At 48.5% G+C, this 25,485-nt stretch overlaps 14 protein-coding genes across 14 annotated transcripts, besides 12 other annotated features; 1 reads left to right on the forward strand and 13 right to left on the reverse strand.

Annotated features, from left to right (window-relative positions):
• Nucleotides 1-31: 31 nt before the first annotated feature.
• Nucleotides 32-928, reverse strand: Tb10.6k15.2730 (hypothetical protein, conserved; the record flags this gene model as incomplete). The annotated part of the gene is made up of 1 exon (XM_817925.1): nucleotides 32-928. The coding sequence occupies one exon, from the start codon at nucleotides 926-928 to the stop codon at nucleotides 32-34; it is 897 nt and encodes a 298-aa protein (XP_823018.1).
• A 553-nt stretch (nucleotides 929-1,481) lies between these two features.
• Tb10.6k15.2720 (protein-L-isoaspartate, putative) lies at nucleotides 1,482-2,207 on the reverse strand (the record flags this gene model as incomplete). The annotated part of the gene is made up of 1 exon (XM_817926.1): nucleotides 1,482-2,207. One exon carries the CDS (start codon nucleotides 2,205-2,207, stop codon nucleotides 1,482-1,484), a length of 726 nt encoding a protein of 241 aa, XP_823019.1.
• Nucleotides 2,208-2,959: 752 nt separating this feature from the next.
• Nucleotides 2,960-3,084: a sequence feature (CT-rich).
• A 137-nt stretch (nucleotides 3,085-3,221) lies between these two features.
• Nucleotides 3,222-3,263: a sequence feature (AT_rich).
• A 131-nt stretch (nucleotides 3,264-3,394) lies between these two features.
• Nucleotides 3,395-3,456: a microsatellite.
• Nucleotides 3,457-3,910: 454 nt separating this feature from the next.
• On the reverse strand, nucleotides 3,911-4,561 carry Tb10.6k15.2690 (hypothetical protein, conserved; the record flags this gene model as incomplete). The annotated part of the gene is made up of 1 exon (XM_817927.1): nucleotides 3,911-4,561. The coding sequence occupies one exon, from the start codon at nucleotides 4,559-4,561 to the stop codon at nucleotides 3,911-3,913; it is 651 nt and encodes a 216-aa protein (XP_823020.1).
• Nucleotides 4,562-5,294: 733 nt separating this feature from the next.
• Tb10.6k15.2680 (hypothetical protein, conserved) lies at nucleotides 5,295-5,870 on the reverse strand (the record flags this gene model as incomplete). The annotated part of the gene is made up of 1 exon (XM_817928.1): nucleotides 5,295-5,870. One exon carries the CDS (start codon nucleotides 5,868-5,870, stop codon nucleotides 5,295-5,297), a length of 576 nt encoding a protein of 191 aa, XP_823021.1.
• Nucleotides 5,871-6,399: 529 nt separating this feature from the next.
• On the reverse strand, nucleotides 6,400-8,355 carry Tb10.6k15.2670 (hypothetical protein, conserved; the record flags this gene model as incomplete). Its single annotated transcript, XM_817929.1, has 1 exon — nucleotides 6,400-8,355. One exon carries the CDS (start codon nucleotides 8,353-8,355, stop codon nucleotides 6,400-6,402), a length of 1,956 nt encoding a protein of 651 aa, XP_823022.1.
• Nucleotides 8,356-8,607: 252 nt separating this feature from the next.
• Nucleotides 8,608-8,655: a sequence feature (A-rich).
• A 255-nt stretch (nucleotides 8,656-8,910) lies between these two features.
• Nucleotides 8,911-8,936: a microsatellite.
• A 72-nt stretch (nucleotides 8,937-9,008) lies between these two features.
• Nucleotides 9,009-9,066: a sequence feature (T-rich).
• Nucleotides 9,067-9,295: 229 nt separating this feature from the next.
• Nucleotides 9,296-9,318: a microsatellite.
• A 220-nt stretch (nucleotides 9,319-9,538) lies between these two features.
• Nucleotides 9,539-9,579: a microsatellite.
• A 266-nt stretch (nucleotides 9,580-9,845) lies between these two features.
• Nucleotides 9,846-9,915: a sequence feature (CT-rich).
• A 326-nt stretch (nucleotides 9,916-10,241) lies between these two features.
• Nucleotides 10,242-10,261: a microsatellite.
• A 650-nt stretch (nucleotides 10,262-10,911) lies between these two features.
• Nucleotides 10,912-10,992: a microsatellite.
• Nucleotides 10,993-11,095: 103 nt separating this feature from the next.
• Tb10.6k15.2660 (hypothetical protein, conserved) lies at nucleotides 11,096-13,285 on the reverse strand (the record flags this gene model as incomplete). The annotated part of the gene is made up of 1 exon (XM_817930.1): nucleotides 11,096-13,285. One exon carries the CDS (start codon nucleotides 13,283-13,285, stop codon nucleotides 11,096-11,098), a length of 2,190 nt encoding a protein of 729 aa, XP_823023.1.
• Nucleotides 13,286-14,382: 1,097 nt separating this feature from the next.
• Tb10.6k15.2650 (hypothetical protein, conserved) lies at nucleotides 14,383-15,540 on the reverse strand (the record flags this gene model as incomplete). Its single annotated transcript, XM_817931.1, has 1 exon — nucleotides 14,383-15,540. The coding sequence occupies one exon, from the start codon at nucleotides 15,538-15,540 to the stop codon at nucleotides 14,383-14,385; it is 1,158 nt and encodes a 385-aa protein (XP_823024.1).
• A 356-nt stretch (nucleotides 15,541-15,896) lies between these two features.
• On the reverse strand, nucleotides 15,897-16,466 carry Tb10.6k15.2640 (hypothetical protein, conserved; the record flags this gene model as incomplete). The annotated part of the gene is made up of 1 exon (XM_817932.1): nucleotides 15,897-16,466. One exon carries the CDS (start codon nucleotides 16,464-16,466, stop codon nucleotides 15,897-15,899), a length of 570 nt encoding a protein of 189 aa, XP_823025.1.
• Nucleotides 16,467-17,099: 633 nt separating this feature from the next.
• Nucleotides 17,100-17,792, reverse strand: Tb10.6k15.2630 (hypothetical protein, conserved; the record flags this gene model as incomplete). The annotated part of the gene is made up of 1 exon (XM_817933.1): nucleotides 17,100-17,792. The coding sequence occupies one exon, from the start codon at nucleotides 17,790-17,792 to the stop codon at nucleotides 17,100-17,102; it is 693 nt and encodes a 230-aa protein (XP_823026.1).
• A 961-nt stretch (nucleotides 17,793-18,753) lies between these two features.
• Nucleotides 18,754-18,778: a microsatellite.
• Nucleotides 18,779-19,377: 599 nt separating this feature from the next.
• Tb10.6k15.2620 (2,3-bisphosphoglycerate-independent phosphoglycerate mutase) lies at nucleotides 19,378-21,033 on the reverse strand (the record flags this gene model as incomplete). The annotated part of the gene is made up of 1 exon (XM_817934.1): nucleotides 19,378-21,033. One exon carries the CDS (start codon nucleotides 21,031-21,033, stop codon nucleotides 19,378-19,380), a length of 1,656 nt encoding a protein of 551 aa, XP_823027.1.
• A 276-nt stretch (nucleotides 21,034-21,309) lies between these two features.
• On the reverse strand, nucleotides 21,310-22,422 carry Tb10.6k15.2610 (methyltransferase, putative; the record flags this gene model as incomplete). Its single annotated transcript, XM_817935.1, has 1 exon — nucleotides 21,310-22,422. One exon carries the CDS (start codon nucleotides 22,420-22,422, stop codon nucleotides 21,310-21,312), a length of 1,113 nt encoding a protein of 370 aa, XP_823028.1.
• A 144-nt stretch (nucleotides 22,423-22,566) lies between these two features.
• On the forward strand, nucleotides 22,567-22,914 carry Tb10.6k15.2600 (hypothetical protein; the record flags this gene model as incomplete). Its single annotated transcript, XM_817936.1, has 1 exon — nucleotides 22,567-22,914. The coding sequence occupies one exon, from the start codon at nucleotides 22,567-22,569 to the stop codon at nucleotides 22,912-22,914; it is 348 nt and encodes a 115-aa protein (XP_823029.1).
• Nucleotides 22,915-23,196: 282 nt separating this feature from the next.
• Nucleotides 23,197-23,664, reverse strand: Tb10.6k15.2590 (hypothetical protein, conserved; the record flags this gene model as incomplete). Its single annotated transcript, XM_817937.1, has 1 exon — nucleotides 23,197-23,664. The coding sequence occupies one exon, from the start codon at nucleotides 23,662-23,664 to the stop codon at nucleotides 23,197-23,199; it is 468 nt and encodes a 155-aa protein (XP_823030.1).
• A 475-nt stretch (nucleotides 23,665-24,139) lies between these two features.
• Tb10.6k15.2580 (hypothetical protein, conserved) lies at nucleotides 24,140-25,240 on the reverse strand (the record flags this gene model as incomplete). The annotated part of the gene is made up of 1 exon (XM_817938.1): nucleotides 24,140-25,240. The coding sequence occupies one exon, from the start codon at nucleotides 25,238-25,240 to the stop codon at nucleotides 24,140-24,142; it is 1,101 nt and encodes a 366-aa protein (XP_823031.1).
• Nucleotides 25,241-25,485: the final 245 nt, after the last annotated feature.

Raw genomic sequence — 25,485 nt, forward strand, 5'->3', positions numbered from 1 at the left:
CGGTTGTCGTGCTAAGAAAATGACAATACTTTTACCAATCAATAATGAAATCGTCGGTGTACGTTTTTTCTGTTCCCTCAAGTACGTTTTCTGGGGAACCCACCAAACCCTTGTCATCTTCCTTTTCACCAACCGCTCCTTCAGCAGGTAGTGGCAAACTTTCCACCATATCCGACTTCTGCGCGTGTGACTCCTCCTTGAAATCAAAACTAAACTCAACATCTGCATTCGCGGTCCCTCCGGGATCTGTTGCCACTTCTGAAGTGGGAAGAAGTTGCAGAGTGCCTGCCTCCAGCTGACGGAGTGTTTCCTCTTCTTCCTTGTCTAACTTACGGTTCCGCGCCTGTTGTCTTTTCTCCTCCCTTTTCTTCAGGCGGGTGTTGAAGGTTGCGAGATCTATACTCGTCCGCGATGCCAAAGCGGCGCGTACATCAGCTGGTCGCCTACGAAGTTCGCGGTGGTAAAGCCGCTTAACCTCATCGCGGGATTTGTCCGTGTATAGAACTGCAATGGCATTGAAGTCGGTTCCATACTGTGAGAGGAATTTATAAAAGTCTACCAACTCTTCTTCTGTCCAACTAAATCGCGATCGCTTTCGCCAACCGAACAATTTTTTTGCGTTTTCTTCCTCCTCACTATCTTCGTCCATCTCTTCCTTCTGCTCCCTGTCATCATGATCTCCCTCATTTTTTTTCACGGCAACTGCTCGATGTTGCGTTCTTGCCGTCATCACGAGCTTTTGATTAGCCTGTATCGCTTGCCGTATGGGTCGCTGCTGGTTTGGTGGTAACGTCGTTGGTGGAAGCTGCTCCACGGGAGTGCTTGACAGCGCTTGCAGGGGAATATCATTGTTTAGGCACGGAACTGCGCCGTGCTCGTCATTCTCATCAGTAGGATTTGGCGGAAAATCGAAGTCACTGTAATCCATCAGTGTTTTGCATAATGCGTAAGAGGTGGGTTCTAACAGGTACGCGTGGGGTGTGTTCCGGGATAACAACACTTCTACTGTGGAACGCAATCAATAGACAACAATTTCTTAACGGACTTAAAGCGGATTTTTTTTCCAATGAAAAATAAGCAAAAAAAAAATAAGCAAAGAAGGGAAGAAATATTGTACCCCGAGGGAAAGGTGGAATGACATAGACAGTTATGGAATATATGTATATATTCATGTCACCCCTGCGGAGTTATTGGACACGGGCGACCGATTCCCTGGGACCCAGCTGGTGATAAAACATTTCGACAACTGCGCAAAACTGAAAACTTGTACTTAACTCAAATCGTGGAAATCTGCAGACCCCCCTTAATCATGTTTGCCAATATGGGTAGTCGTTTGTGTAAGCAACAGGTAAGAAAAATCAAAAGAAGGAGGGAGGAGGGAGGGGGTCACTTTGGAAAGAAAGAAGAACAACACTAAGTGAAAGTATGAGCGAAAAAAAGAAGAAAAGAACAAAAAACGACGACAGCGCAGTTCCAACAAACTAAATACCTCCCCTTTGGTGCTTCGCTGATGTCAGTGGGACAAATCGTACTCCACCGTGGTTAGTGGAGGAGATGTGACCGTCCATATCCTTCGTGTAAACGCGCAAAGTTTGTGCCTCGCCCTCTCTTCCAACAGGAATAACGAGGCATCCGCCTGGCTTTAATGCATCAATATAAACCTGCGGCACTGTTGCCGCAGCAGCTCCAACATGAATAACATCAAAGTCAGGCACTTTCTGCCCGAGAAGTCCGGTTATATTCCTACCATCTCCTTCAATGAACTTAATTCGCCCTTCCTCCACCCACGACCGAAAATGCTTATTCACCACTTCTGTTGATCGAACCACCAGTTCCGAGATGTGTTCTACTCCGATTACAGTTCCTCCCCTACCACTGCAAAGTTCCGCAAGGACGGCTGTGAGGTATCCGCTTCCGCTACCAACGTCCAACACCGTGGCTGGCTTTACGCCCTCTGGGGTTCGGAGGAGAAATGGAGCGATGATCTCCACCATAATGGCGTGCATGTGGGGTGCACTGATGGTTGCGCCGTATCCAATGGGAACGGGCTGGTCGCTGTATGCCACTTCGGGTGGCGAATGCGGCAAAAACCAGCCGCGATCAACACGACGAAAGGCCTCGATAACGGCAGGCGTGACTAACAGCGAAGCCGCTTCTAAACGTTGAATCATACCGGCATTGGTTACACCGGAACATGTCCATGCCATAGGATCCCTGAAAGCAAACCTTTGTGATGAGAAAAAAAAAAGTGAAACAAAAAAAGGGCAGGGGCAAACAGTAAATGTTCAGAAAAGTTGCGAGGAAGAGCGCTGGCAGAATAGAAACACGAGCCGCTGAGAGGCAGATAGACAGAAATAGATTATGAACACGGGGGAATAGCTCCATTTCCATTACTACCAATTTCTCTCGTCCAGTAAGCCGAAGCCAGAGATGCGTTACCCTGAGGGGCCTAAGACGTACCATTGCGTTGAAGAACTGGATCAAGTAACTGCCGTATTCCCCCGCTCCTCCTTTCCTTTCCCCAATGCCAGTACACACCGCATTTGCAATAATATATGTGCGTGTTGGTGTTAGGGAACCGAACGTCCATTCACCGGTTATGTGCAGGCAGGCACACGGAGGCTAGAGCTTTTTTTTTTTTTTGGGACACCACTCCTGCCCTTCTTCTTTTCATTTTCTTTCCTCTCCACTGGGTACATGTGCAGCTTAGTAGTGAAGTACGTGTGTACGCAACTACTTTTTCCTTTTTTTTTTTCAATACAAGTTCTACTTTCATTGCTGCCGCTTGTGCGACGCTTGAAGAGAGGCAGACGTCACCTTCCTATTGATACGTACTTTTTTTAAAAGAAACTTGAAGTAATATATGTATATATTTATTTATATTGTACCGTTCACCTTACGCTTTGATGAATTCCCTGCTTTCTTCCACTTGAAATCAAACACACAACAAAGAAAGAGTTTTCGTTTCATTTTTCCTGTTACTTCTCACCTTTTTTTTTTTGGAACCTCCCTCCTTTTTTTCCCCTTCTCCTCTCCTTTCTTCTCTTTCATTTCATTTCTTTCCGTCTCTCTTTCACACTTTTTAAGTTTATCCTCTATCCAACCGACTCGGGCTCGTACTTATGAAGAAACTTTTTCCACTCCCCCCTTTAAATTATGTCAAGGGCTCGCGCTATTGTCTTTCCTAACGCCTCATCCGCTTCTCGGCTATTTTTCTTTTGATTTTTTTAAAAATTATCTTATCTTATATATATATATATATTGCCTTTTTTCTCACTGTTGTAACTGATGCTATGCGAGAACAATATTCACCCAACGCGCACGCGTAGGGATGCAGAGAGAAAATTGCACGATTGGTCATCTCCCCCCTTCTTTCCCCTGAGGAGAGAAAAGGGCGACAGCGGTAGCAATAATGGCAACAAAGAGTAACAACAACATGAACAGCAGCAGCAGCAGACAGAGAAGATATGTAACCCTTCACCTGCATGTGTTTTCCTTCTTTCTTTCACACATGCAGGTTCAGTTGCTCTCCATTTTATCCCTTCCCTTTTCTACCCATTCCTGTCACTGTACTGTACACCCAAATCCAATCCCGGGAAACAATAAATGTACACGGCGCACCTTTCTTCTTTCCACCTGCAAGTTCCCTCCTCTCTTTAATATTTTCTTTGCATCGGAGCATCGTGCCTCCTTAAGGGAAACTGCAGGAGCAAAAAGAAAAAGAGGGGCTTTAAGACAAAGCACATCAGCTAAACAAACCGACTAGAGACGTACCGGTGACCAAATTGTTTTTTTTGGTTTTTTTCTCTTCAAGAAAAGAAATTGTACTAGCAAATTATATGTCAAACTGGTGGAAAGATATTTCTCTTTTTGTTTTTCTTTTGTTTATGTTCAGTGTTGCACAAATTGGCTACCGCGATCTGTTGGTTGCTGTAACCAAATCCGCATAAAGATCAACTTCCCTGGACACTCGCATAGGGGCTCGAACTGATGCTTCTGTCCTCTGCTCTTTTGCCCGTGGCTCACCATTACCCGCTGCACTTTCGGGTTTCGGCTCGGCTACGGCTACGGCTACGACTACGGCCGCTGCCGCCGGCCCGCTCGATGCCGCAATGACTTCGTGCCGTGCTGTCGCTGCATCATTCGCCGCATCCGTTTCCTCACGCTGCCTTCGTAATTCCTCCCTTTTGCGTGACATGCGTTCCCTGAGTGCACTGAGAGACAACAGCGGTGCCGCCTTATCTTCTCTCTTCTCTTCTTTTTCTATTTGCTTCGTCTGTTCCTTCTTTATCGCCTCCATAGCGGCGCGAATGGGGGCAATCACAGTTTCTTCCGCCCCGCACTCATTGAGAAATTCGACGAGCTGTCTGAGCGTCTTTCTCATGACCTCCTCAGCAGCTACCGGAGGCGGCAGTACATCTGCTGAGGTTTTTGCAAGCTTTTTGAAGTCCTCTCGGTCAATCACGCCTAACTGGACGTAGTCTTCCAGCACTTCTTTAATGCGATCAAGCACCTCACGCTTGTTTGCATACGTGCTGGCGGAGGCTTCTGACACGGTCATAATAACTTTCTCCTCTTTTCCCCCCTAGCGGTCTAAATTGCCACTAAACGGCTTTCTTGACAATACAAAGAAGAAGAAAATGAACGGAAAAAAAAATAGGGGAAAAGAATACCAGTAAATAATCAAGGGAAAATATTACAGAACAAAAAATAAAGGGTTCACGTGCTCCCATGTGGAAAGGAGTGCGGGCAGCTGACGTGACGTACCATTCAAGCGCATCAAAAAAATTACCATGGGCAAAGTGCACCTCACTATACGTGTACGTGTGTTGATGTTGGTACCAGTGAGAACAATGCGAAAGCATTTTTTTTCGCCCCGAACAAACGCAGAGAAATAAAGTCTGGCACATGTCACCTTCTTTTTCTTTTACTTTCTTGTGACTTACCCCACTGTGAACCCATGTATATGCTTGAAGATGGGCTTACAAATGCATATAAGACCGCATTTGTGCAACATGCAGCCCTCAAACTAGCTTCCACTTCCCTTCTACTCCCCGCTCGTTATGCAGTAACCGGGTTCCGCAACTCCTGCCTACAATTCACTACGTTCTTAAACAATGCCACTACTGCTTTACTTCCATCGTCCTTTACACTCCTTTCGCCCATTTCCTGCGTTAGCCCGCTTCCAATGCCAAAAAAGCTATTTCGCCTCCCGCTTCTCACCACCTCCCCCGCTACGCAAACAAACTAATCATCTGCGCCATCGGCCCCTTAGATGTTACACCTGGTGAACTCTACGCAAATCTATCGGCAACCTGCCATGCCTTTATGCGATACTCTGCCACTGGGTTGTTCACAAACTGTTTCTCATAGAGCGCCTCGCGAACGCGCTGCCTATCACGTTGGTCACGTATTTCATCATAGGAATACAATTGATTTCGCTGGAAGTCTCGCTGGTAGTATCGCTCCCGTGCGATAAACTTAGTGAAGTTGTTCCATGCAAATACTACAACGTAGCACTTCCAAAACGACCACCGAATTGAGGCTGCTGTGCGGTTAAGAAATCGAGTGTAGAAGAAATTAATAAAGCCTGCGCCAGCGAGACTCGTGACGACTACAGGAGTGCAGCGAATGTTTTGTCCCCAGAAAGTGCGCAAATTCCAATGCGATTCACCTTCCGGCACTTTATAGACCCGCTCCGCTAGTGCTTCGTCAGGCATCGCTTGGGTATCGAGGAAGAAATCGAAGTGACGGAAGTTGGGCTCAAAATTATTGTCGGCACGTGTGGTTGGGATAGAGCCATGCCAGTTAAATGATGTTGGGCCGAGGCCTTGTAGTATGGAAAACTGTCCTTGCGCAATGCCAGGCATACCGCACTTCTATTTACAACTCCTCAACCCTACTATTAATTGTATTCCTCACTAAACCCTTCCCTTTCAATTACTAGTGCTCTACACGTCCTTGGCGTGCACCACCGCGCTCTTTTACACGTGCTACACACGAAACGTGTTAACATGCGTAATAAAAACATGTGATGGAAGAAGATAGTGTGCATACACGAAGTCAAAAAAAAAAAAAGGGTCAATAGCAAAAACACAGTGGAAAACTACTCTCATGTTGCCCACATCCCTAATGACAGCCAGGGTATGTGTCGTCTGAGAGCAATGGAGGCCTGTTTAACATTTATATACACAAGAATTTTGTACATTCTAAACATCCGTAACGTCACCCCGCTTACCCACCTTGAACACACAGAGTGTGTGCGTGTGTGGGAACAGCGAAATTATTGCTGGTGTGATGACAGACTTCAAATCTGCGGTTTAACTTCCTCCCCTCTCCACGGACAAACACAAAAATACACAACCACATTTCACTAGGCATGGCACTGTCCAGTTAACCTCAGGTATGGGCACGGGTTTCCAACAACAGCTTTGGTGGCATGTTCAACTGGAAGTTGGCGCCTCGCTGGACGTACTGACCAAGAAGATCACACAGCTCTGCGTTGTGCGCGCGAAGGCTATCCGTTTGTTCAATCAAGGCTTTGCGCTGCTTTAACTGTTTAAGGTAACGGTCAAGTCCCTTCTCAAGAAATCCCCAAACCCGTCGGTGATCCACTGGCACGGAGTCGCCCATACGTGTCCAATACTCCTTCTCCGCTATGCGCTGCCGTTCCCCTTGCTTTGCCTTCTCTGTCTGCGTGTTTTTCTTGTCAGATTGTTTCTGGCTCTCTAATTTTTGTGCTTGTTTCTGCGTTCGGGAATTGAGGAACGCCTGGAGCGCACTAACAGCGTCCTGTGGACTGATGAGGGTTGCTTCTCCGTCCTCATCGTCGACAATGAAGAACTGTAACATATCTTCCATTTCCTCAGTCGTGCGTATTTGCAGTGTGGAGAGAATGGCCTCAATGTTAGCCCGCTCTTCAGTTATCCCATTAACCATTTCAATCGCCTCTAATACATTGTTGTCCGCAATAAACGGTGCCTGTTGTTTCAGGATCCCGAGCAGCATAACGGCTTCCTCGGACAGTTCAATTTCTTCGTCACTACTAACGGCGTCTTCTTCCTCCACAACATTCGTCAACTGATCTTCGTGCCAGTAGTTCAACTCCGGGGGTTTCCACGGCATGCCGAGAATATCTTCAAATATAACACGATCTGCCTGAAGGCATTTCTGCACCAACTGAGTGTTTTTCTCCTCATGCATTCGCCACAACCGACGGTACTTCTCCCTATCCGCTTTTTCAAATAACTGAAATTTTCTCTGTAGGTCACGGTACTGTCCTGCAACACGATGCAGCTGGGCAGTGAGGTCCTTGTTAGCGCGTTGGTATCGCTTCTCAGACTCTGCGTAGCGGGAAACGAGGGAGCTCAACGTGTCCTGCAACCGCGCCAACTTTCTCTTGTTCAGAGTCTGTGTGTTTTTGTTTTCCTTTATGCGCTCGCGAAGTACCTGTAGGTTATAGCTCAACCGCTCCCCATTGAGGAGAAACTCCGCCTTACACCGCTCAAGTTCCTCCATTAGGGAATGAATCTCCTTCAAATGCTCCCGCTTAATCTCGTTGTACTCCTCTCGACTGTCGCAGTGCTTGTCATCCATCTTCTTCTGCGCCTCTAAAATCTTTGCTTCCCTCTTCTTACGGTACTCCGTCTCGCGTGTGCGGCGTACCTTCATGAGTTGCTGAATCTCCTCATTATATTTTGCGATACGGCCCTGCCGTTCCTGCTCGTACGTGCTCTCCACTTCCCGAAGCTTGCGCGTGTAGCTGTCTAGATACTTTTCCGTCTGATTGCGCATCTCCTCGATAAGACTTCTTACATCCTCTGCGTTCCGTCGCAACGCCACTACGAACTCTTCCTCCCGTTCTTCTAACTGTAACCGGAGGGCCTCGATGAGACGATCCTTTACTGCAATCACCTCTTCGCAGCTCTTCTGTTGGTCGTCGAGGGCGCGCTGCATGTCGTGGGGGACGTCCAGTTTATAAATAGACTCGAACCTTAATTGAATTGCACCGCTCCGGGCTTCGTTTTCCTCCGCATCTTCCTCCCGCTTCTTCCGGCGCTCTATCAGTGCAACTTCTTCACGGCTCCGACGATCACTTTCATTTGCACATGCAGCGACATCCCAGTTGGTTAACGCGCTGTGCGCTTTATTATAAACCTCCGCCATCTCTTCACGTACCTCTTGAATGCGTTGCCCTCCCAAATCTTTTGGTGCATCATCCTCTTCCACTGTTATAGTGTTTTGTATCTCGTCGCCATCTCCGTTCATGCAGCGCATCATCTTTAAGACGCGCTGTCGGCGTGCGGCGATGCGCTGCTCCTGCGACTCATCGGCTTTGTCGCCTCCCGTCTCCATCTTCTGTCCCTCTGCCCGTGTGAGGAAAAGATGTATGACGGTAAATATAAAACCTGGCTAAAAAAAAAAAGGAAGAACGAAAGCAGGGGGGAGGGAAGGAGCAAAAGAGTTAAGCGAATTAATTAATTAAGTAATGCTAGAGGAGTGCGAACAAATGTACGTAACGTGACGCCACGCAACGGCAGCTTCAAAAGCGTAACAAATGCTCATGATAGCAAGAGTCATATCAGACATACCACCACCAACAGGCTCAAAAACAGAGAAACAAAACAAAAACAGAAAAAAAAAGAGTAAAAGAAATGGACATAGCGGAACCACGGAAGATTCATTTGGGAGATAGGAAAAATGAACAAAAAAAAATGAAAGAACTATCCAAATTCGTGAACATCCTCGGGAAGTTCATCAGATAGTCGGAGACCTCTTTCCCCTCTTTTTCATTCCCTCTTTTCCCGTTTTCTCCCCCATCTCTTGGATCTCTAGAGTGCGTTGCCTGAGTTCGCTACACTCAGCTTCCTCCCACACTCATCCCCTCTCTATGTAACACGGTATGGTCAAATATATATATATATATATATATATATTAACAGCACGCACTCCCACAACTTAACTTAACTTTCCTCCCGCCACCAAACCACAGCGCCCCCACCCTTTCATTTTCTTTTTTCCCCTTATTCTCCACTTTTCTTTTCTTTTCTTTCCTCCTTCTTTCTTCTGTTTCTTCATTTAACAAAACTTCATTCGCTCACCCGCTCATCTTTTCTTTCATTTTTTCTTTCCTTCCTTTTTCCTCTGACTACGAGACCAAATTCAAATTTTAGCATATGGAATAAAAGGCAACAGTAAGCTGGATGATGGAAAAAAAAAGCAAAACAAAGCAACGTGGAGGCGGATTCTTGTTCAGTTCTTCAGGCGATGAAGCGACAGACACAATTAAAAAAACACAACAACAACAACAACAATAACCAAAAGAACAAAAAAAGAACAAAAAAAAAAGACTTATTTCCTCCTTGCCTATTTATTGGACTCCTTCTTTTTGTGTGTTCTTACACATGCAACATCTCACCCACGTACGCATGTATATAATAAGAATATGGTTGGAACTGTATAGGTAATGTTGGCGGCTTCAAATTACCTTTTGCTCTCAGCCATTAAAAAATTGGTTTTGAAATTTTGACACCACATGAACAAATAAACAAACAAACAGACAACAAACAAATAAATAAATGGAAGACAAAAACAGAAGTGGCACTCTATTACACACGGCCGAAGAGAGAAAAAAAGGTAGAGGATACTACCTCACGACGTACGAACAAACAAAAACACACATTTACACCCGCACTTGCGCAACAGTTTATATGTGGTTTTGCATGTGCACAATTTGCATGCATTCTTCTCGCATGCATTCCTTTCGTACGATTGCTTCCCACACAACACTGCAGCAGTCCATGCCGTAGCTCTAAACTCCGAATCGCAACATCTTCCCTGTACATTTCCCTTCCCTTCCTTCTGAGCTCTTTGTCTCTCTTTTTTTTTTCCCTACCCTTTCCTTCGCTTGCCTTCATACGCATTTTCCCCCTTCATTCATTTACGCACGTCACCGGTTCCTGTTTCTTTTGCGTTCACGCTTCCGTTCCTGCTTTTTTTCCTTTTTTGCACTCCACAGACGGTAAGTTGGAGGGTGAAGGAAAATGTACGACTGCTAAGGACACATAATGAAGGAATGAGCTGTGCGATGCGGGATGAAAAGGAAAGACGAGATGGAGTATTTCTATATGTTTCATTTTGTATGTGATGCCTGTTTGTAACACAAGCGTTTGTTTTTTTTTCCATTTTTCCATTCTTCCCTTATTTTCATGCGCTCACCTCTCGCGTTATTGTTGTCGCTCCTCTCTCTCTCTCTCTCTCTTCATTTAACTACAGCACGTTCGCAAAGCACTAAATAACAACTAGCGCGGTAGCTGCAGAAATATCGTCGCTGGCGGCAAGGACTAAAGTGAGTGCAAGAAAGAATACAAAAACAAAGAAAAAAACTGTGCAAGCGAAAGAGAAAGAAGACTTCTCAAGCGCTTGTCTTCCAGTCAAAGGGAAAATGCTGCCTAACACCTCGCGGAGATGTCCACGACGGTGCCTCAATTCAATGTCTCGAAGTAGTTAATCAAGATGAAGCGGTAGAGGACCTATCAGTGTGAAAAATTGCCGTTTTCAGCTTCCATTCATCCTTCCTCATAGTTTTCTTCAGCACTTCTTCCCCCTTTTTATCTTCTCCTCGACATGTATACGCATACGCAGCGCTATGATAAGTAAATTGATGGCTTTATTTCTTCGCGGGGGATTTTTTTTTACTTGTCTTACCTGTGACTTGCCCCATCGCGCGTCTGCTTCCCATCCATTCAAGGAGACCTTATCCCCCTCTGGAACAAAATATTGTAGGAAATAAACCGTGTCGGTGGGCCAACCAGTGCAGTCTCCCTTCTCCACAGCCTATCATGAGCTCTTTTCTTCACTTTCCACCTCAAATTTCTGTTTTGGCTCACTTGTATTTTTTGTACGTGTGCGTACGTATATATATGTATATATATATATATATATATATATATATTTGTGTGTATGGGAATATATGAATATATTTATATGCATTATGAGCTTCTCTCCTTGAAGCTGCCGGCAGTTTCCCATTCAACTGGCAGCTACTGCCGGTGCTGGATGGACCAAATATCCGAACAAACTCCCCTTTCCTTTTCTATATGGCCACATTCAGGTACCCATTGGGCATAGTAAAAAGATCAGTGACTGGAGGCGACACGCTGCTCACCACTGAGCCGCCATCACTGCTTCGAAGCGCAATATCAGGTGACGGCGAGAGACCGTCGACATCATTGCCATCTGTATCTTCTCCAGGCGTGCAATCCGCGAAGAGACTTTTGCAGCCAACACTGCTGCTCTCCTGCGAGAGGTACTGCGAGATGGCGGCATTCGGGTAGCGTCGCTGCATTTCCTTAACAACTGGGAGGTACGCCTGAGCTGCCACTGCAAGGGCCGCATCCGCGTAGCCCACCAGGCTTTGCCTCAATAATGCGTGGTAGAGAGTAACGATAACTTCTGGTGGCACCGCGATCTTTAACGAGAGGCGACCCACCGTATTTGCAACGGCGAACTCACCACACCTGAGCCAGAAGAGCATCAAATGTGTGATGCCCTCGTTGATCATTAGCTGAATGGCCGAGGTGGGACCAACAGTGGGTGACCGGCTGGTTTGAGTGACATGCTCATTCGGACAGTACCTACAGTAACAGTGGAAATGCGCCCTCTGAGGCGTCATTGATGGAACACTGCCCGCAGGAAGGTGTGTCTGGCTGCAATATTCGCAGAGCAGCACTTGACGACCAGCGATTTTGTATGCGTGCATCGTCTGGTATGGGGCCGTATTTGGGTGGAGAACCGCAGAACATAGAGAGGGAGACTCTGTTTCTTCATTACCAACGTCGCACGAATGATGATTCGGTCGGGGCTCGTTGTACGCAAGCTCCGTAAAACAGTCGAAGGCAGCATTCGCTACTAAAGTGTTCAGTGCCTTGGTTGCGAGTTTTATGAGAGGCGCAATAACCAGCGGGGCAATTTGTGATATATTCCCAGGTGATTCGTGGGCGACAGCAGCAATTACTCTGAACACCGCCAGCTGGCTCTCCGCGCACGATGCCCGTGCAGCCAACGACACCGCTACCTCGACAACATCAAGGTCATGCACCCGCTTTTGCAGTGTGGCATCTTTCTCTAAGGCGCTGGTCGTGACCTGACATAGGAGCCGCTCCAGGCATTCAGAGTTGGGAATGAATGAAACGGCAACACGGAATGGCAAAATATCACTGCGCCCATAGGTGAACACCGGGACGTGCAGCAGCAACCAACCAGCTGTTTCCACTATTCCTTGGCAGCAGGAGAGCAGCCGGAGTTGTTCCTCACCGAAGTCCCTCTGATGCAACGCAACGGACGGGTCTCTCATGGAGGACTTCCCCATATCTATATGGTGCCTTCTTCCGTTGTCTAACACTGGCACAAGTTCGACTATAACACGGGCAGTTTCCACCACCAGCGGACCCAATTCACTCGGCAGAGCAATAGCCTGCGACAGGGCTAGGTCACGCGCCACAGTGAGTGACTTCCCTAGTAGTTCGACGTAGAGCGAAAGTATTGTAGTTTTTACCATCGGATCATAGTTTTCCAGCCACTGATTGAGCTCGTCCAGGACGTAATGGAAGACGTAGTGGATAAACCCCAGCGAGGCGCGGACAAATGCCACGCGGCCTTCTGATGAAACGTTTCCCCAATCCGAGCAGTACTGGATCAGGGGGTAGTATATAAGGGACGCCATCACAAGACCGTAGGGAGACCGCTGTTCCATCAGCCGAAAGCTCTCATCTATGCAGTCGAGGAGATCCCGGAGAGACATTCGATCGCTTGGGCTACAGTCCCCTCCCACAAGATGGGCACCGGCGAGCTCTTCAATCAGCTGCTGCGATGGCACCACCCGCACAACATGAGCGGCATTCGTCCACCCGCCATTTCCGAGCCTGTAATACGTTTCGGTAGGATCAATGCTTCCCCTTGCACTGGCAACGGCAACCATGAGACGGGCGGGGTACAAGGGACACAATACATGTGCGTTATTCCGTGGTCGGGTTCTCAGACAAACATCCATGTTGTCGTACGCGAGTATGGGGCTGCGTATGACCACCTGCGGTGTATCGAAAAGTTGCTCATCTATTTCCTGGCACTTCCGGCACAGAGTGTAGCGGCATCCCTCCTGCGCACAGTGATACCACTCTGTCATGGATGGGTGAGCCGAGGCTTTGCAGATAGAGCACAGCAGACCCGCTACCGGGTTCGGGAATGCCTGCATGGGATGTTCCGGGTGGGAACCATGACGCAACATCGTTATATGTTCTGCTCTTTTTTGATCTATCGCAGCTACACGACTTAAATTCCCTTGCTTGCAATAATGTGAGCACGGGAAGAACAAAGGGGATGTAAAAAGAATGGAGAAAGGTGAAACCTCCGCATCGTATTCACCCACTCCCGTTATTTCGCCCCAGGGACTTCTTTCCTTTGAATTGTCTACAACATCGACAATTCCATCTTCTCCAGAAACGTAGGGAAACCAAAATAAAGTTTCCACGAGAGAAACGATTTCGCGTATCCTCGTAGTCCCGCACCCGCACCGATACAAGTGTGCAAGGGGGACTGTCGCAGCGCAACAAAGGGAAGGGTTAAAAAAAGGGGCGACAAATTAACGGCAGTTTCCAGTGGCCAGAAGCTGCGCCGTCAAATAATCGTAGGCACAGCGTACAAAAATATATGTGCAGACACTGAAGAACCCATTGATACAACAGATCGTACACATCGACAGTTCAGTGAAACCGCCTCCATGTTTCCCCCGCCATTTCTCAAAAAGATGTGCAGGTGACAATATTCTCACGGGGTGGGGTGAACAGCTGTGACTACGTGCTATCACGACCAAAAAGGGGAAAAACAAGGGGGGCGGGATGAGAGGAACAAACAAAGAGTAAGTGGAGAACATGGACAGTTAAAAGTCCTTTTCCCTTTCCTCCACCCAAACACGCGAGGTAAGGAAGATGTTTCCGATGCGGCTACAGCAGACAAACCCACTGACCTCAGCCCCACAGCGCAATGTTACCCTGGCTTGAATATTTCAGGTAAAGATGTTCCAACAACGGCACACTGCGTGCAAGAGATTTTCCGTTCCACTCCCAGGTGTCCATTCACAGCACCTCCCAAGAAGACGCTAAGAGCGATCTCGATGAGAAAGTCCGAAAAGCACGGAGCAGGACATATGCCGCGGAGCGCCGACATAGCCAATATATTGGAGAGCAAGAACATGTGCCGCAATTCGGAGGGAGATCTCGTGGATAGTGGCAAAAGGCCACACGGCGCCCTCCCTCCAAATGCCGAGAAGCGGGAACTGTATGCGTAGGTGTGTGCGTGTGAGGAAGGGAAAGAACATGGATACGCCTACAAGTCAAACAGCATTTCCTCCTCATTTTCACAAAATGTCAGGCCATACCGATGTAGCAAGGAGGCGAAGATAACCGTCCACCCTCCGAAGAACACGCCCAACCAAATAAAGATAGCATAGGGAGTGAGGGGCTCAATCATGCAGCAAAGTGAACTCAGCACGCAGAGTTCCAATGATGCTTCCGCTACATATTGCAGTAGTCGACATGACGAGAAAAATGACCCTCTCATCTTGAACAGTAGGGAGGCAGAAAACAATGCACAGAAGCCGGACCAAAAGGGACCACCAATGAACACGGCGCCGTACACGTAAATTAAGCGGTGAGCCATCGTGAGCTGCAGCAGATACTCATCACAGAGTTGCAAATTAACACACCAGCCCCCGAGGGTTGACAGTGAACCTATTATCCCATCCACAACGAGAGCATGAAGCACAAGACCTAAGTATCCTTCTGCAACGTACCTGCGGTGTCGAGAAGACAAACACCTTTCGTTAAATAGAAGCGTCATTTTGCTTCCACTACATGGGAGTGCACTGCTCAAAAACGTAAGCGTCGGGACTAGCAGCCATGCAGACAAGGTGAAGGCTCCGTGGTAAAGGAATGATTTTATCTTTTCCAGTGGCATCAACCTACCTTCTTCAAGTGGAAGCAGAACGTTCCAACATCCAGCCGTCAGCACCATACCGAACACCCAGGCAAAATGATAAACCAGAGTATATTTGATGCCGGAGGGGTAAAGCACATCTGCAAGGTACGAAACGACACTGTTTTTGTGAAAAGTTGACACCAACGTGCAGAGCGGGAGCAACGCCGCGTCCGCTAACGACATGTGAATGGCGCCGGTGCTTTTCAACCCAGTGGGTGCTCGCGACCTCGTGCACCTGGTCACACGGCCGAATGTGATGCGACCACGCTCCCGCCACAGAAAATGAAGCACGCCACGTAGAGTTCGTGCAACAACAAAACACGCCACTGCTGAGCCACTGACGGCATTCACCACCGTACCCTCGCCAGGACCCCATCCTATAAGATACGCCACGAGTCCTATCGATACAACATACAGGGCAAGCGGTGGGTAGCGCAGGAGGGAAGAAAAGTTCCTCCCCGGGCAACTTCCAAACTCCGCCGTATCGCCTTGTGAGTTACCGAGCATTGTTGAATCTGATACGTTGGTACGTGTGTGTGCTACACCGCCAATTCACCACGCCCTCCCTTACTTCAGTTGGGGGGGGGGGTGACGAAATGATGTTTAGCCCACCTGTGGCTTCGTCTCTCCCAACTGACGTACAACACGCAGGAGGTATGTAGTTAAGATGACGCGCTGTAGAAAGACCGAAAGACCAAGGAATGAAAAATAGAGAAATACAAATAACAGGGGTTAAGAGGTTTTTACAGCCAAAAATGGAGCAAAACAAAAAAAAGCAAGGAAAATGATGGCAGCACCAACGATCACACGATGTTGCCGCATTGAAAGTATGGAATTACGTGTTCATAAATCGAGGACAAAATTTACTTCCATACAAAAGTTCCCTGCGGTGTCTGTTCCCTAATGATTACCTCAGCTTGCCGCAACCGTTTAAACGCCATCGGGCCATATGGCTGCATGGAGGTGGGAAGTTCGCTAATATAAAACTGGATGTTGCGCCCCGGGATAGAGTGGACTAAATTGATGATGTTGTCCTCGACAGCGGCAGCGAAGGATGCACTTGCATCATTATCTCCCGGTGCCGGTGCCGCGCTATCCGATGTTAAATCAGTGTGCTGCAGCACGCTGAGATCTTCCTCCTCCGCACAGTGGCGACGTATTCGGTGGAGTTTGCGCGGCACAGAAAACACGGGGTACCACCGTGGGGGCTCTTCTGGCCCGTCTATACGATCCACCGTGACCTGGCCGTGGAACTTCAGTTCACCCCACAGGACGCGTGTTACCTCCATTATTCGTTCTTTTCCAAAGTAACGATTGGCATAATAAACGGCCGTCATTCCTGGATCGCGGCGCACCGTATCGAGCAGTGTGGGCAGCGTTATTGCCCTCCGGCCGGGTTCCGATGCCCCGCGCAGTAATACGCTGGAAAACATCTACAATTTTCCCGACATCGACGACATACGAAATCCAAGAGCAGAGGGGAGAGGAAAGACAGCACATAAGGGAATGGACGAAAAAAAAAATAAAACAATCCAGCTACGCCTTTTGCGTTACAACACAATCACTTCAATTACACACTCAACAATTGTGTTCTTCGGGGTAAACACACAAGACCCGCAAGACTAAGCAGAGGAAAACAAAAAGGAAACATCTACACAAATAAACCCACACACACCGATGTGAAAAATGCAGACGACTGTGAAAGTGAACCTCAACCCATCTTCCATTGGTAGTGTTTAGCAGTTGTGCAGAGGCGACTCGTTTCCGCAAACTAACTTACTGAGTTTCGCAACCTCCACCTCCTGCACCGGGGGTAAATATAAACGACATTAGCTCCGGTTTCTCCGGCAGCCTGCATGTATACGTTCCCCCTCTTTTTTTTCTATAGAGGTGCGTGCGATATTCTCCCTCCAAACAGCGGCAGCAACGGCCCAAAGCACGGTTCTATGACATCATGTGGTGATACTACCACTCTCTTCCTTGTTAGTTTCGATGCTCTACGCAATACTCCGCGCCACGGGAGCATCGTCTACTTTCCCCCCGCGCGCACTGAAGAATTTGCACTCTTATCGCGTTTTTCCAAGTGTGACAGTAGCGCTCTTGAGTTGGGCTGTCAAAATGGCTAGCCTGGCGCGGACAGCACTGTAGCGGTAGCCAATCTGTTCCCGCACCACCTCCTCTGGCGAGGCGCGAAAGGGGAGGGATAAAACGTTGATAATTTTGTACTCTAAATTTTCTACAAACTCCATCTTAGCTGTTCCATCCGCCCCCACAACATATACCATTAAAAAGCGTTGGGGTTCTTTAATACAACGGTTGAGCATCTTCAAAAACGTCATGAGAAAGTCTGCAAAGTCACACACAAGACTCTGGTGTTCTCTCAGTCGCAAGAAGCCGACGTGATTGATGACACATGTCTGATGGAAGAAGAGGTCACATTCACTCGTTACCTCTACACGCAATGCCGTTAGAGTGTGATCGTCACCAAGTGTCAGTACCTTCACTTTCAAACCCTCTAGTGAGCCGTCACCGCTCCCGTCCGCTCCGCGTAACTCACAGGGAACCTCGCGGTCGTATACTACCCGAAAGCCATCGGCGATGGACGGATCCGATTGCTCAATCGCGCGGAAATCCTTTTCAAGCTGCGCAACGAGGGGGTCGCTCATCACCAATTGAAGGAGGCAACCACTAACTATGGAAAGGGGTGAATAAAGAGGAAAAGGGAGAGAAAACTGGTAGTATATTTCTATGCGATCCATTCGGTGCGAGAACTTTAAAATTTTGTTTGAGGCATGATGGGTGGGGAATGAAGTGCCTTTCAAAAAAAAAAAAGTGCACGGCGCAAGAAAGGAAGGTTCCTGGGAAGTCCCCGCACGCACGTTTGGAGGCACACTGACTCACGGCACAAACTATCATGATGAAGCTCAAATACGCGAAGTTCGGTTCGAGACACTCCCACTGTGTGTGTGCGTGTGTGTCCTATCAACCACACAACGCATTAAAGAAGGTTCCTATAGCCGATTTCCTTTCTGCACAGTCTGTTTGTTAAAATATACTTCTTCGATAATCTCCTGCTGACGTTTACAGTTTATACACGGCCCGTCCTTTGCCCGCTCATTGTTCCAACGACAAGTGAAGTAGAACCCACCAGCAGCGAAGAGGAGAGCGGCAGGCGCTAACCATTTGAGTGCACGTGGAGGGCTGCGGTGCGACACCAAATGTTCACCACGCGCTACGCTAGAGTAGGGATAATTACCTGCCACTACCTTTGTTGCATTTTCCTTCGTTCCCATTCTGCTGGGAAGGGAAAGGAAAAATAAAAATAAAAACCAAGGCACCCCACCTGCGAGTAGCGTACCGTTCGACTAACTACAGCTCTGCTGCTACTTTCCGCGGCGTGAAGCAGTTATCAAAACGGGAAAAAGGTGGAGAATTGATGAGTAGAAGTAGAAAATAATGACAGCAATGCAACGTCTGTGGCGCAGGAGTGTGAAGGTGTGCATTATCAACGCATTAGTCATTCCTTCCATCACATTCACACTTGGTGTTCACCATGTCTTTGTGAAAGGTGCCACCTTAAATTCCAAAGGTTCTTCTTTGTTATATCATTGTTTTTTTTCTGAGGGGGTATATTTCCCCTCTTTCCCTTTCCTTCTTTTAACCTCCGTTCCCCCCTCCTTCTGTGCAACACAATCTAAAACCCCCCCAGTAATTGAATAGTATATATATATATATATATATATATCTGTTTGATGGAAAAGAACAAAACTTCCCACCAATGTCCTCTCTTGTCCAAACGTCTCCCTTTTTTTTTTCTTGTCTCCAATGAGTTGGCAGTGACTCCACTAGTTAGTAAACATCCCAAGGATGCATACGCCCCTGCTTGGTAAAATCGGTTCCGACCAGCACATTATTGCATTTGTAACATGAGGTGCAGACACCTTCTTTGTGCTTGCCGCCTCAGTCACTTCAATTCCTTCACAGTCGCGGCCGCACACACCCACGCACACGTACCCTCCACTCGAAATTGCACCGCCCCCGCGCATTCTCTTTTATTACGTGTCACGCAAATAAGGCATGCGAGACAGCAATCCTACGGTGAGGAATATATGTATATGTGCGGAGGCGTCTTCGCGGCCCCGCTTTCTTTAAATACATGTAAGTGTTACTTTACCCCGGAGGTGATTAGAGGTGACATGGAAGCAAGCCACTCCCGTCAACTTAACCCAGCACACGTGCAGCATTTTTGCTTTAATACCTCGCTCTGCCCTCCCTTCCCACCCTTCTCCTTGTTTCATACGACTTTCTTTCCCTTTCCGTTTGCTTGGTACGCATGTTCTAACCCTACGCTACCTCAATGAGCGACGGTTCGTAGTCTGATGGAGCTTCAAAGCCCATTAGATTGATGAATGTTGCCGTCACGTTGGCAAGGCCCGCACGCGGAAGGTCTGTCCGCATTTGCACACGGGGATCAAGACCAGCGCCTCCGATAAAAACAGGGACGGGTGCAAGTGTGTGCGATGTGAGTGGCATGAGATTACCTTCAGCATCACGTACCGGTTTACCCTTCTTGTCGCGTTGCACCATATCATCTGAGTTTCCGTGGTCTGCAGTTATGAGGAACACGCCATTCACGGAGTCCACCGCCTCCTTCAACCGCTGGAGTGACTGGTCGACGGCTTCAAGTGACGTAATCGTTGCTTTAAGGTCACCGGTGTGGCCAACCATATCACCGTTGGGGTAGTTGATGCGGATCATATCGTACTTACCACTCTTTATTGCGTCGACGGCGGCATCAGTGATCTCTTTGCTCTTCATGAGGGGCTTCTGGTTGAACTGCACGCGATCACTTGGAATCTCACAGAAGGTCTCACGCTCTTCGCTCAACTTGCCGCTGCGGTTGCCATTCCAAAAGTATGTGACATGACCAAACTTTTGTGTCTCGGAGAGGGCAAAGATGTTGCAGCCAGAACCAATGAGATACTCCTCGCTTGTCCGCGTGAGCTTAGGTGGGGGGACAAGAAAGTTGTTAGGAATACCCAAGTCACCATCGTAGCGCATCATGCCTGCATAGCGCACCTTGGGCAAGCGTACGCGATTGAACTTGTCGAATTCCTCTTCCTCGAAGGCGCGGGACATTTCGATCACACGGTCTCCACGGAAATTGAAACAGAGCACGGCATCGCCATCTTCAATGGTGCCAATGGGTCGGCCGTCGTCACCAGCGATGACAAATGGTGGGTAGTACTGGTCCGAGATGTTTGCATCTTCCTCACGGAATTTAGTGAGGGCCTCGCGGGCCGATTTGAAGGCGCGTCCCTCACCAAGCACCTGAGCACGCCAGCCCCGCTCAACGATCGACCAGTCCGCTTCGTAGCGGTCCATAGTCACAAACATACGACCACCGCCACTCGCGATGCGGGCGTCGCAACCGCCCTCACGTAACTTCGCCAGGACTTCCTCGAGTTCGTCGGTGAACTTGAAGGAGGTCTTGTCAGGTACATCACGGCCATCATACAGCGCGTGCACGCGAATGCGCTTGGCCCCATTAGCACCAGCGTGTTTAAGGATCTGATACACTTGGTTGTCGCGTGAGTGCACACCACCGTCGCTCAGTAAACCAATGAGGTGTAAGGTGCGTCCAGGTTGTGAGAAGGCGCCATGGAGGTAGCGGTATCCTTCGCTCGTGAATATTTCTCCACTTTCCAGGGCGTCGTCGACAAGCGAAGCTCCTTGCAGGACCACACGACCGGCCCCAAGAGCGTTGTGACCGACCTCACTGTTTCCCATATCGGCATCAGTGGGGAGCCCGACAGCGGTGCCGTGAGCACAGATGGAGCGGAAGTGCTTGGGATCATTAAAGAGAGCATCCATGAGGGGCGTCTTGGCTACATGGACGGCATCGTACTCATCACGGGGGCCAATACCAACACCGTCAAGAACGACTAGCACCAGTTTGCGGCGTGGGAGTGTCTTGTGAGCAGCAAGCGTGAGTGCCATTAGCAAAAATTTCTAACAAGAATAAAGAGATTAGTATGGCCGCTGTAGTAAATGCTGTGTTAGTTATGGGAAGGTTCACTCCTAAACAGGGGACACAAACAAAAAGAAAAGAAGCGGAAGGGGAATATCTATATTCGAAATGCATTCCCCTTTTCTTTCTCTTCGCGTGAATACAACGAAGGAACAACTTTCATCAGCGATAACAAAAGCAGCAGTAGCATTAGACACAGTGACCTGTAGCCCCCCTTGAGTTCTCCACAACTCTAAGTGGACTACCTATGACTTGACCTCCTCCATTGCCGGTTTGGATTGCAGCTTCTCCAGTATGGCATGCAACCCGCTCACCTGATTAGACGCAATTGTGGCACTCATACGCTCCACATCGGCGCCAAATATTTTATCCCCAGAAAATAAAGACGTGGGTAAAACTGTAGGAATGTTGTCGTTGTCAACGAAGCCCTCCTGGTAGCAGCGTTCGAAGTGCTCCAACCACTGCTTCGGGGCACCGATAAAGCCAATGCACACTAAATACCTCTCGCTGTTCACAACGCGGCTATGACGCGGCTTCACCACCTGAACACTTTCGTACAGGTGGGTTGTTAGAAAAAGGATGGCTCTTGTGAAGGGCGAGAAGCAGTCGAATAGTTTCAGGACGAAGCACCCACCTGGGCGTAGCAATTTCACAGCGCTCAGCCACTGCCCGTAGACAATCCTACATGAGATTGTTTCCTGGAAATTCACGACTTCGGTGGGAACGTCAAACCCACCGTCAGCAACAACAAGCCGTACATTCTCTTTGCACGTCAATGAACAGAGACTCTCAATATTCTCTAGTTTGAAGACATCACCTGTGCCATCAATACCATAACAGGGGAAAAAACTGCGTGAGGGGAGGTCAGTATACCAATCGAGACCCTTTACATTACGCAAGGTAAGACCGAAGCCACGCAGACGCAGCTTATGTTCCTTCCCCATGGCGAAAAGTGCTTGAGAGAACGCGCCGGGCCCTCCACAGACATCCACAAACGTAAAGGTGCCCTTTGCCCTCGTAGCCCCGCCTTTCAAGTATTCCCACAAACCGACTGCTTCCATAGTCTCATGAAGCTTGTGGCCCGCACGGTTGCGAAACGCGACAGCCCCGTGAACACCACTGACGGCTTGTGGAAACAGTGCGTCACGGGCCGCTATATATGCGGAGGTGTCTGTGTTGTCGAAAGCAGTCTTCGCGGCCCACAATGCGCTCCGTTCCTCTGCGAGAAATGTGTCGAAAGCGTCCCTCCAGTTCACGCGCTCGAACGCTTTTCCAACAAGCCCACTGACATCCGGATGTGTGGAAGCTGGGTCGTGGCGCAGAGGGAAAACTACCGTGCAGTCTGCAACGGCAGGCATCAGAGAAATACCCACCCTTGCACTCCCCTTCTACACGCATATACGTTAAAAATGCCAACAATAAAAGCGAATCAGATGAGAGTCAGGAGGGGAGGGGGGAAAGGGACGGCATAGAGGGTTTGCAAATACTAGGGAGTTATTTCCATGCGTGAAACAATTTTATCCTCTTCAAGTGAGCACTTGCACACGAAACAGTGCATTCCAGGAGCAAAAACAAACCCGTCTGTGGTACGCACTTTTGCACGTGAGCGACCGCGCGACACCCCGCAACTGCAGGATGGTGAGAGGGTTCCTTCGGTTGCACTGATGAGGCCCACAGACGTCTACGCGGCACTTCAGCGGCATGTACTCAACGTAAAATACAAATGGAGTCGCCGTCTACGCCGCCTCCGGAACCACATCGGCAGTTGTATAGACTTTGCTCCCGAGAAGCCTCTGAGGAGGTGTAGCGTTACATATCCATCAAATACCTCTCCCCTGCGTTTGCGGTAACACCAAATAATAATGATATCAACAATACATTGACCCTCGTGATGGTCATTGGTATTTCTTCAATCTGATCCTACATATCGCGACACGCAGCCACCACTCGGCCTACCTCAAATTACAGCGCATATGATCATGGGCGTGACCAACCGCCTCACCACACATGAGGGTGTGGAAAGGAAGGGATATGGGAAACAGAACCCCTTGCAGGATTTAAAAAAAAAGCGCTCTACACCGCCCTCTAATACGCTCCTTGCCCCCATCTGCACGTGGTGAATAGCGGGCCACTTACTTTGTTAGGAGCACCTCTCTCAGAAGCACAGCGCTATTCAGGGCCTTTTCTTCAAGCTCCTTCTTCAACGCCGCCGCCTCGCCGTTCAACCGCTCCAATTCTTTTGTCTTTTTAGTTCGTATCGTCTCAAGCTCGTTGCGCATCGACGCGTTCTCGTTCTCTGCTGTGGCCACAGATTGCTCGAGGCTTTTTATGCGCTGACTGAGCTGATAGCTAAGCGTTGAAGTTGAACGCTGCATTGCGCGGACTTGCTCACTGGTAGTGTTCTCAGCCGCCTCCTGCTGTTGGACCATCTCTGCAATTCGCTTCTCCAGTACACTTTTCTCGTGACGAATGCACCGAATTTCTTCACTCGCCAAAAGAAGCAACTGCTCTACGGCCTGACATTGCCGCTTGATGTTCTCAAGGGCCTGCTGCTTGTCGTCAATCACCTGTGCGTCTGGGACCTTCTTCTTGGGAGCCATGCCCCTTAAAAGTGCTACGCTATTGATGTGGCGATATGTTTTAGCAACTTCCTTTCTTTTTTCCCCTTTCTCAGTTCCTAGCACTGGGGGTGACCAAGAAGAATGACGTTCACCAAGGATGCGTGGAGTGGGCGCTTAAGAGAGAAAAGTTGAAGAAAAAGTGGTGCCAGTGACCAGTTACACGGGCGACAAAAAAAAAAAATAGTGATGGTTCGCCTCGTAAGCACTTATGGGTTCTGCGATCCCCTTCCCTTTTCAGTTTCATCAGCAGGAAACTAAAAGACTATGCCTAAACCTATGGATGATGAACCGGAAACAGGCAGCTGGAACAGAGACAAGCAAAAGGGGAATAACAAGAAGCAAATCCAGGAAAGTTTTCGGTGCTCTACACACCTCGTAGGAGCATCCGCTCACGCTACTTCTACCCCTCTTTTTGCATACCCCACCAGGTCTCCTCCACCCCCACGCCGGGAGCCTACTGATTACGCACGATAGCTTTGATGTCGTTGAAAATATCCTCATTCCTCAGAGTGTACTTTAGGTTTTCTCTGACGCTGTAACGTATCGGTGGAATTGTGCGACCCGCTGCATATGGATCGAGATTACCCTGGCTCTCCTCAATAGAGACTAAGTTAGCAGGGTCATACACGTCGCTCCCAAAGCAGTAGCGATGAGCGAAGGCTACAAACATCATTTCAATGCAGATTAGTAGGTCTTGCAGTCCTTGTGGTGCTTCCTCTTTGGTCCAGTACCCAAAATTTGGTAGCCAATCCATGGCTGCGAGAAGTTGAATCAGTATCCCTTGCCAGAAGGATAAAAAGATAACCGCCTTAATGCATATAAACTTCAAAAGGGCATCTGTGCCCTCCATGAACTCCTTCAACCCAACGTAGAAGTAAACTAGCGCTGTGAAGGCTGTCGTGATGGAAAAGTTGCAGATCAGGGCAGTCCAAAAATGACCCTTGCTCACGTCGAGTATACCGCCCAATTCGTGCTTTGCTTTTAAGATAATAATAACGATGGCACCCAGTGGCTTCACCACCATAAACTGGAAGATAGCTAATCGACAGTTGCGCACAAACGTGGGTGAAACCTTCATCGGCTCCAGCCAACAAAGAGGGAAGATATGTGGCACGGGTGGCCACTCCTCCAACATAAGGGCCCTGTACAAAGTATCAACGCCTCCCATGAGAGCCAACATGAGCTGGAAAAAGGCGTAGATGGCGTAGCTCTCGTACGCATCCCGGAGGATGTTGAGGTACTCAGCTGCACCAGGAGCTAGAAGGCACACCCACGATATCATAGCGTACAGTGGAACCATAAAAAGGATGCGGACCACCTTCGTTTGGCATTCTGGGTCAGAGAAGCAAGTTAGATGCTCAAGAATTTGGAAAAACGACAGCAAAGTTGCGAATACAGCGCAGTACCCACCAATGAACGATGGCATACCCAATTTTTCGCGCACTACACCTTTAAACGGAATGACTAACAGCAGCAAGATACCGACGACACAGATGAACGTTCCAACCCAGTAGTACATCTTTCGCCGCCCCTGACGAGCGACATGTATGGCCATCTGCAGAGAAAATGAGATTCCGGACTTCTTCCACACTCAGTTGAGGGCGGGGCGGTCGAGACGGAAACAACCCCCCACGCGAGCAGCGTTATGAAAGGTAACAATAGTACTATGTAAAACCAATATATTGTCACCAAGAATGTTTCAACAAAGCAAAAGAAAAGAAAAAGGGTATGTGGCGAGTACATCTTCCATCATTGCTATGGACGGCCCCTGCCGTACACGCAAAAAGGTGAAACGATACT

This window comes from Trypanosoma brucei, chromosome 10 (assembly GCF_000002445.2).
Source record: "Trypanosoma brucei brucei TREU927 chromosome 10, whole genome shotgun sequence".
NCBI lineage: Eukaryota > Euglenozoa > Kinetoplastea > Trypanosomatida > Trypanosomatidae > Trypanosoma > Trypanosoma brucei.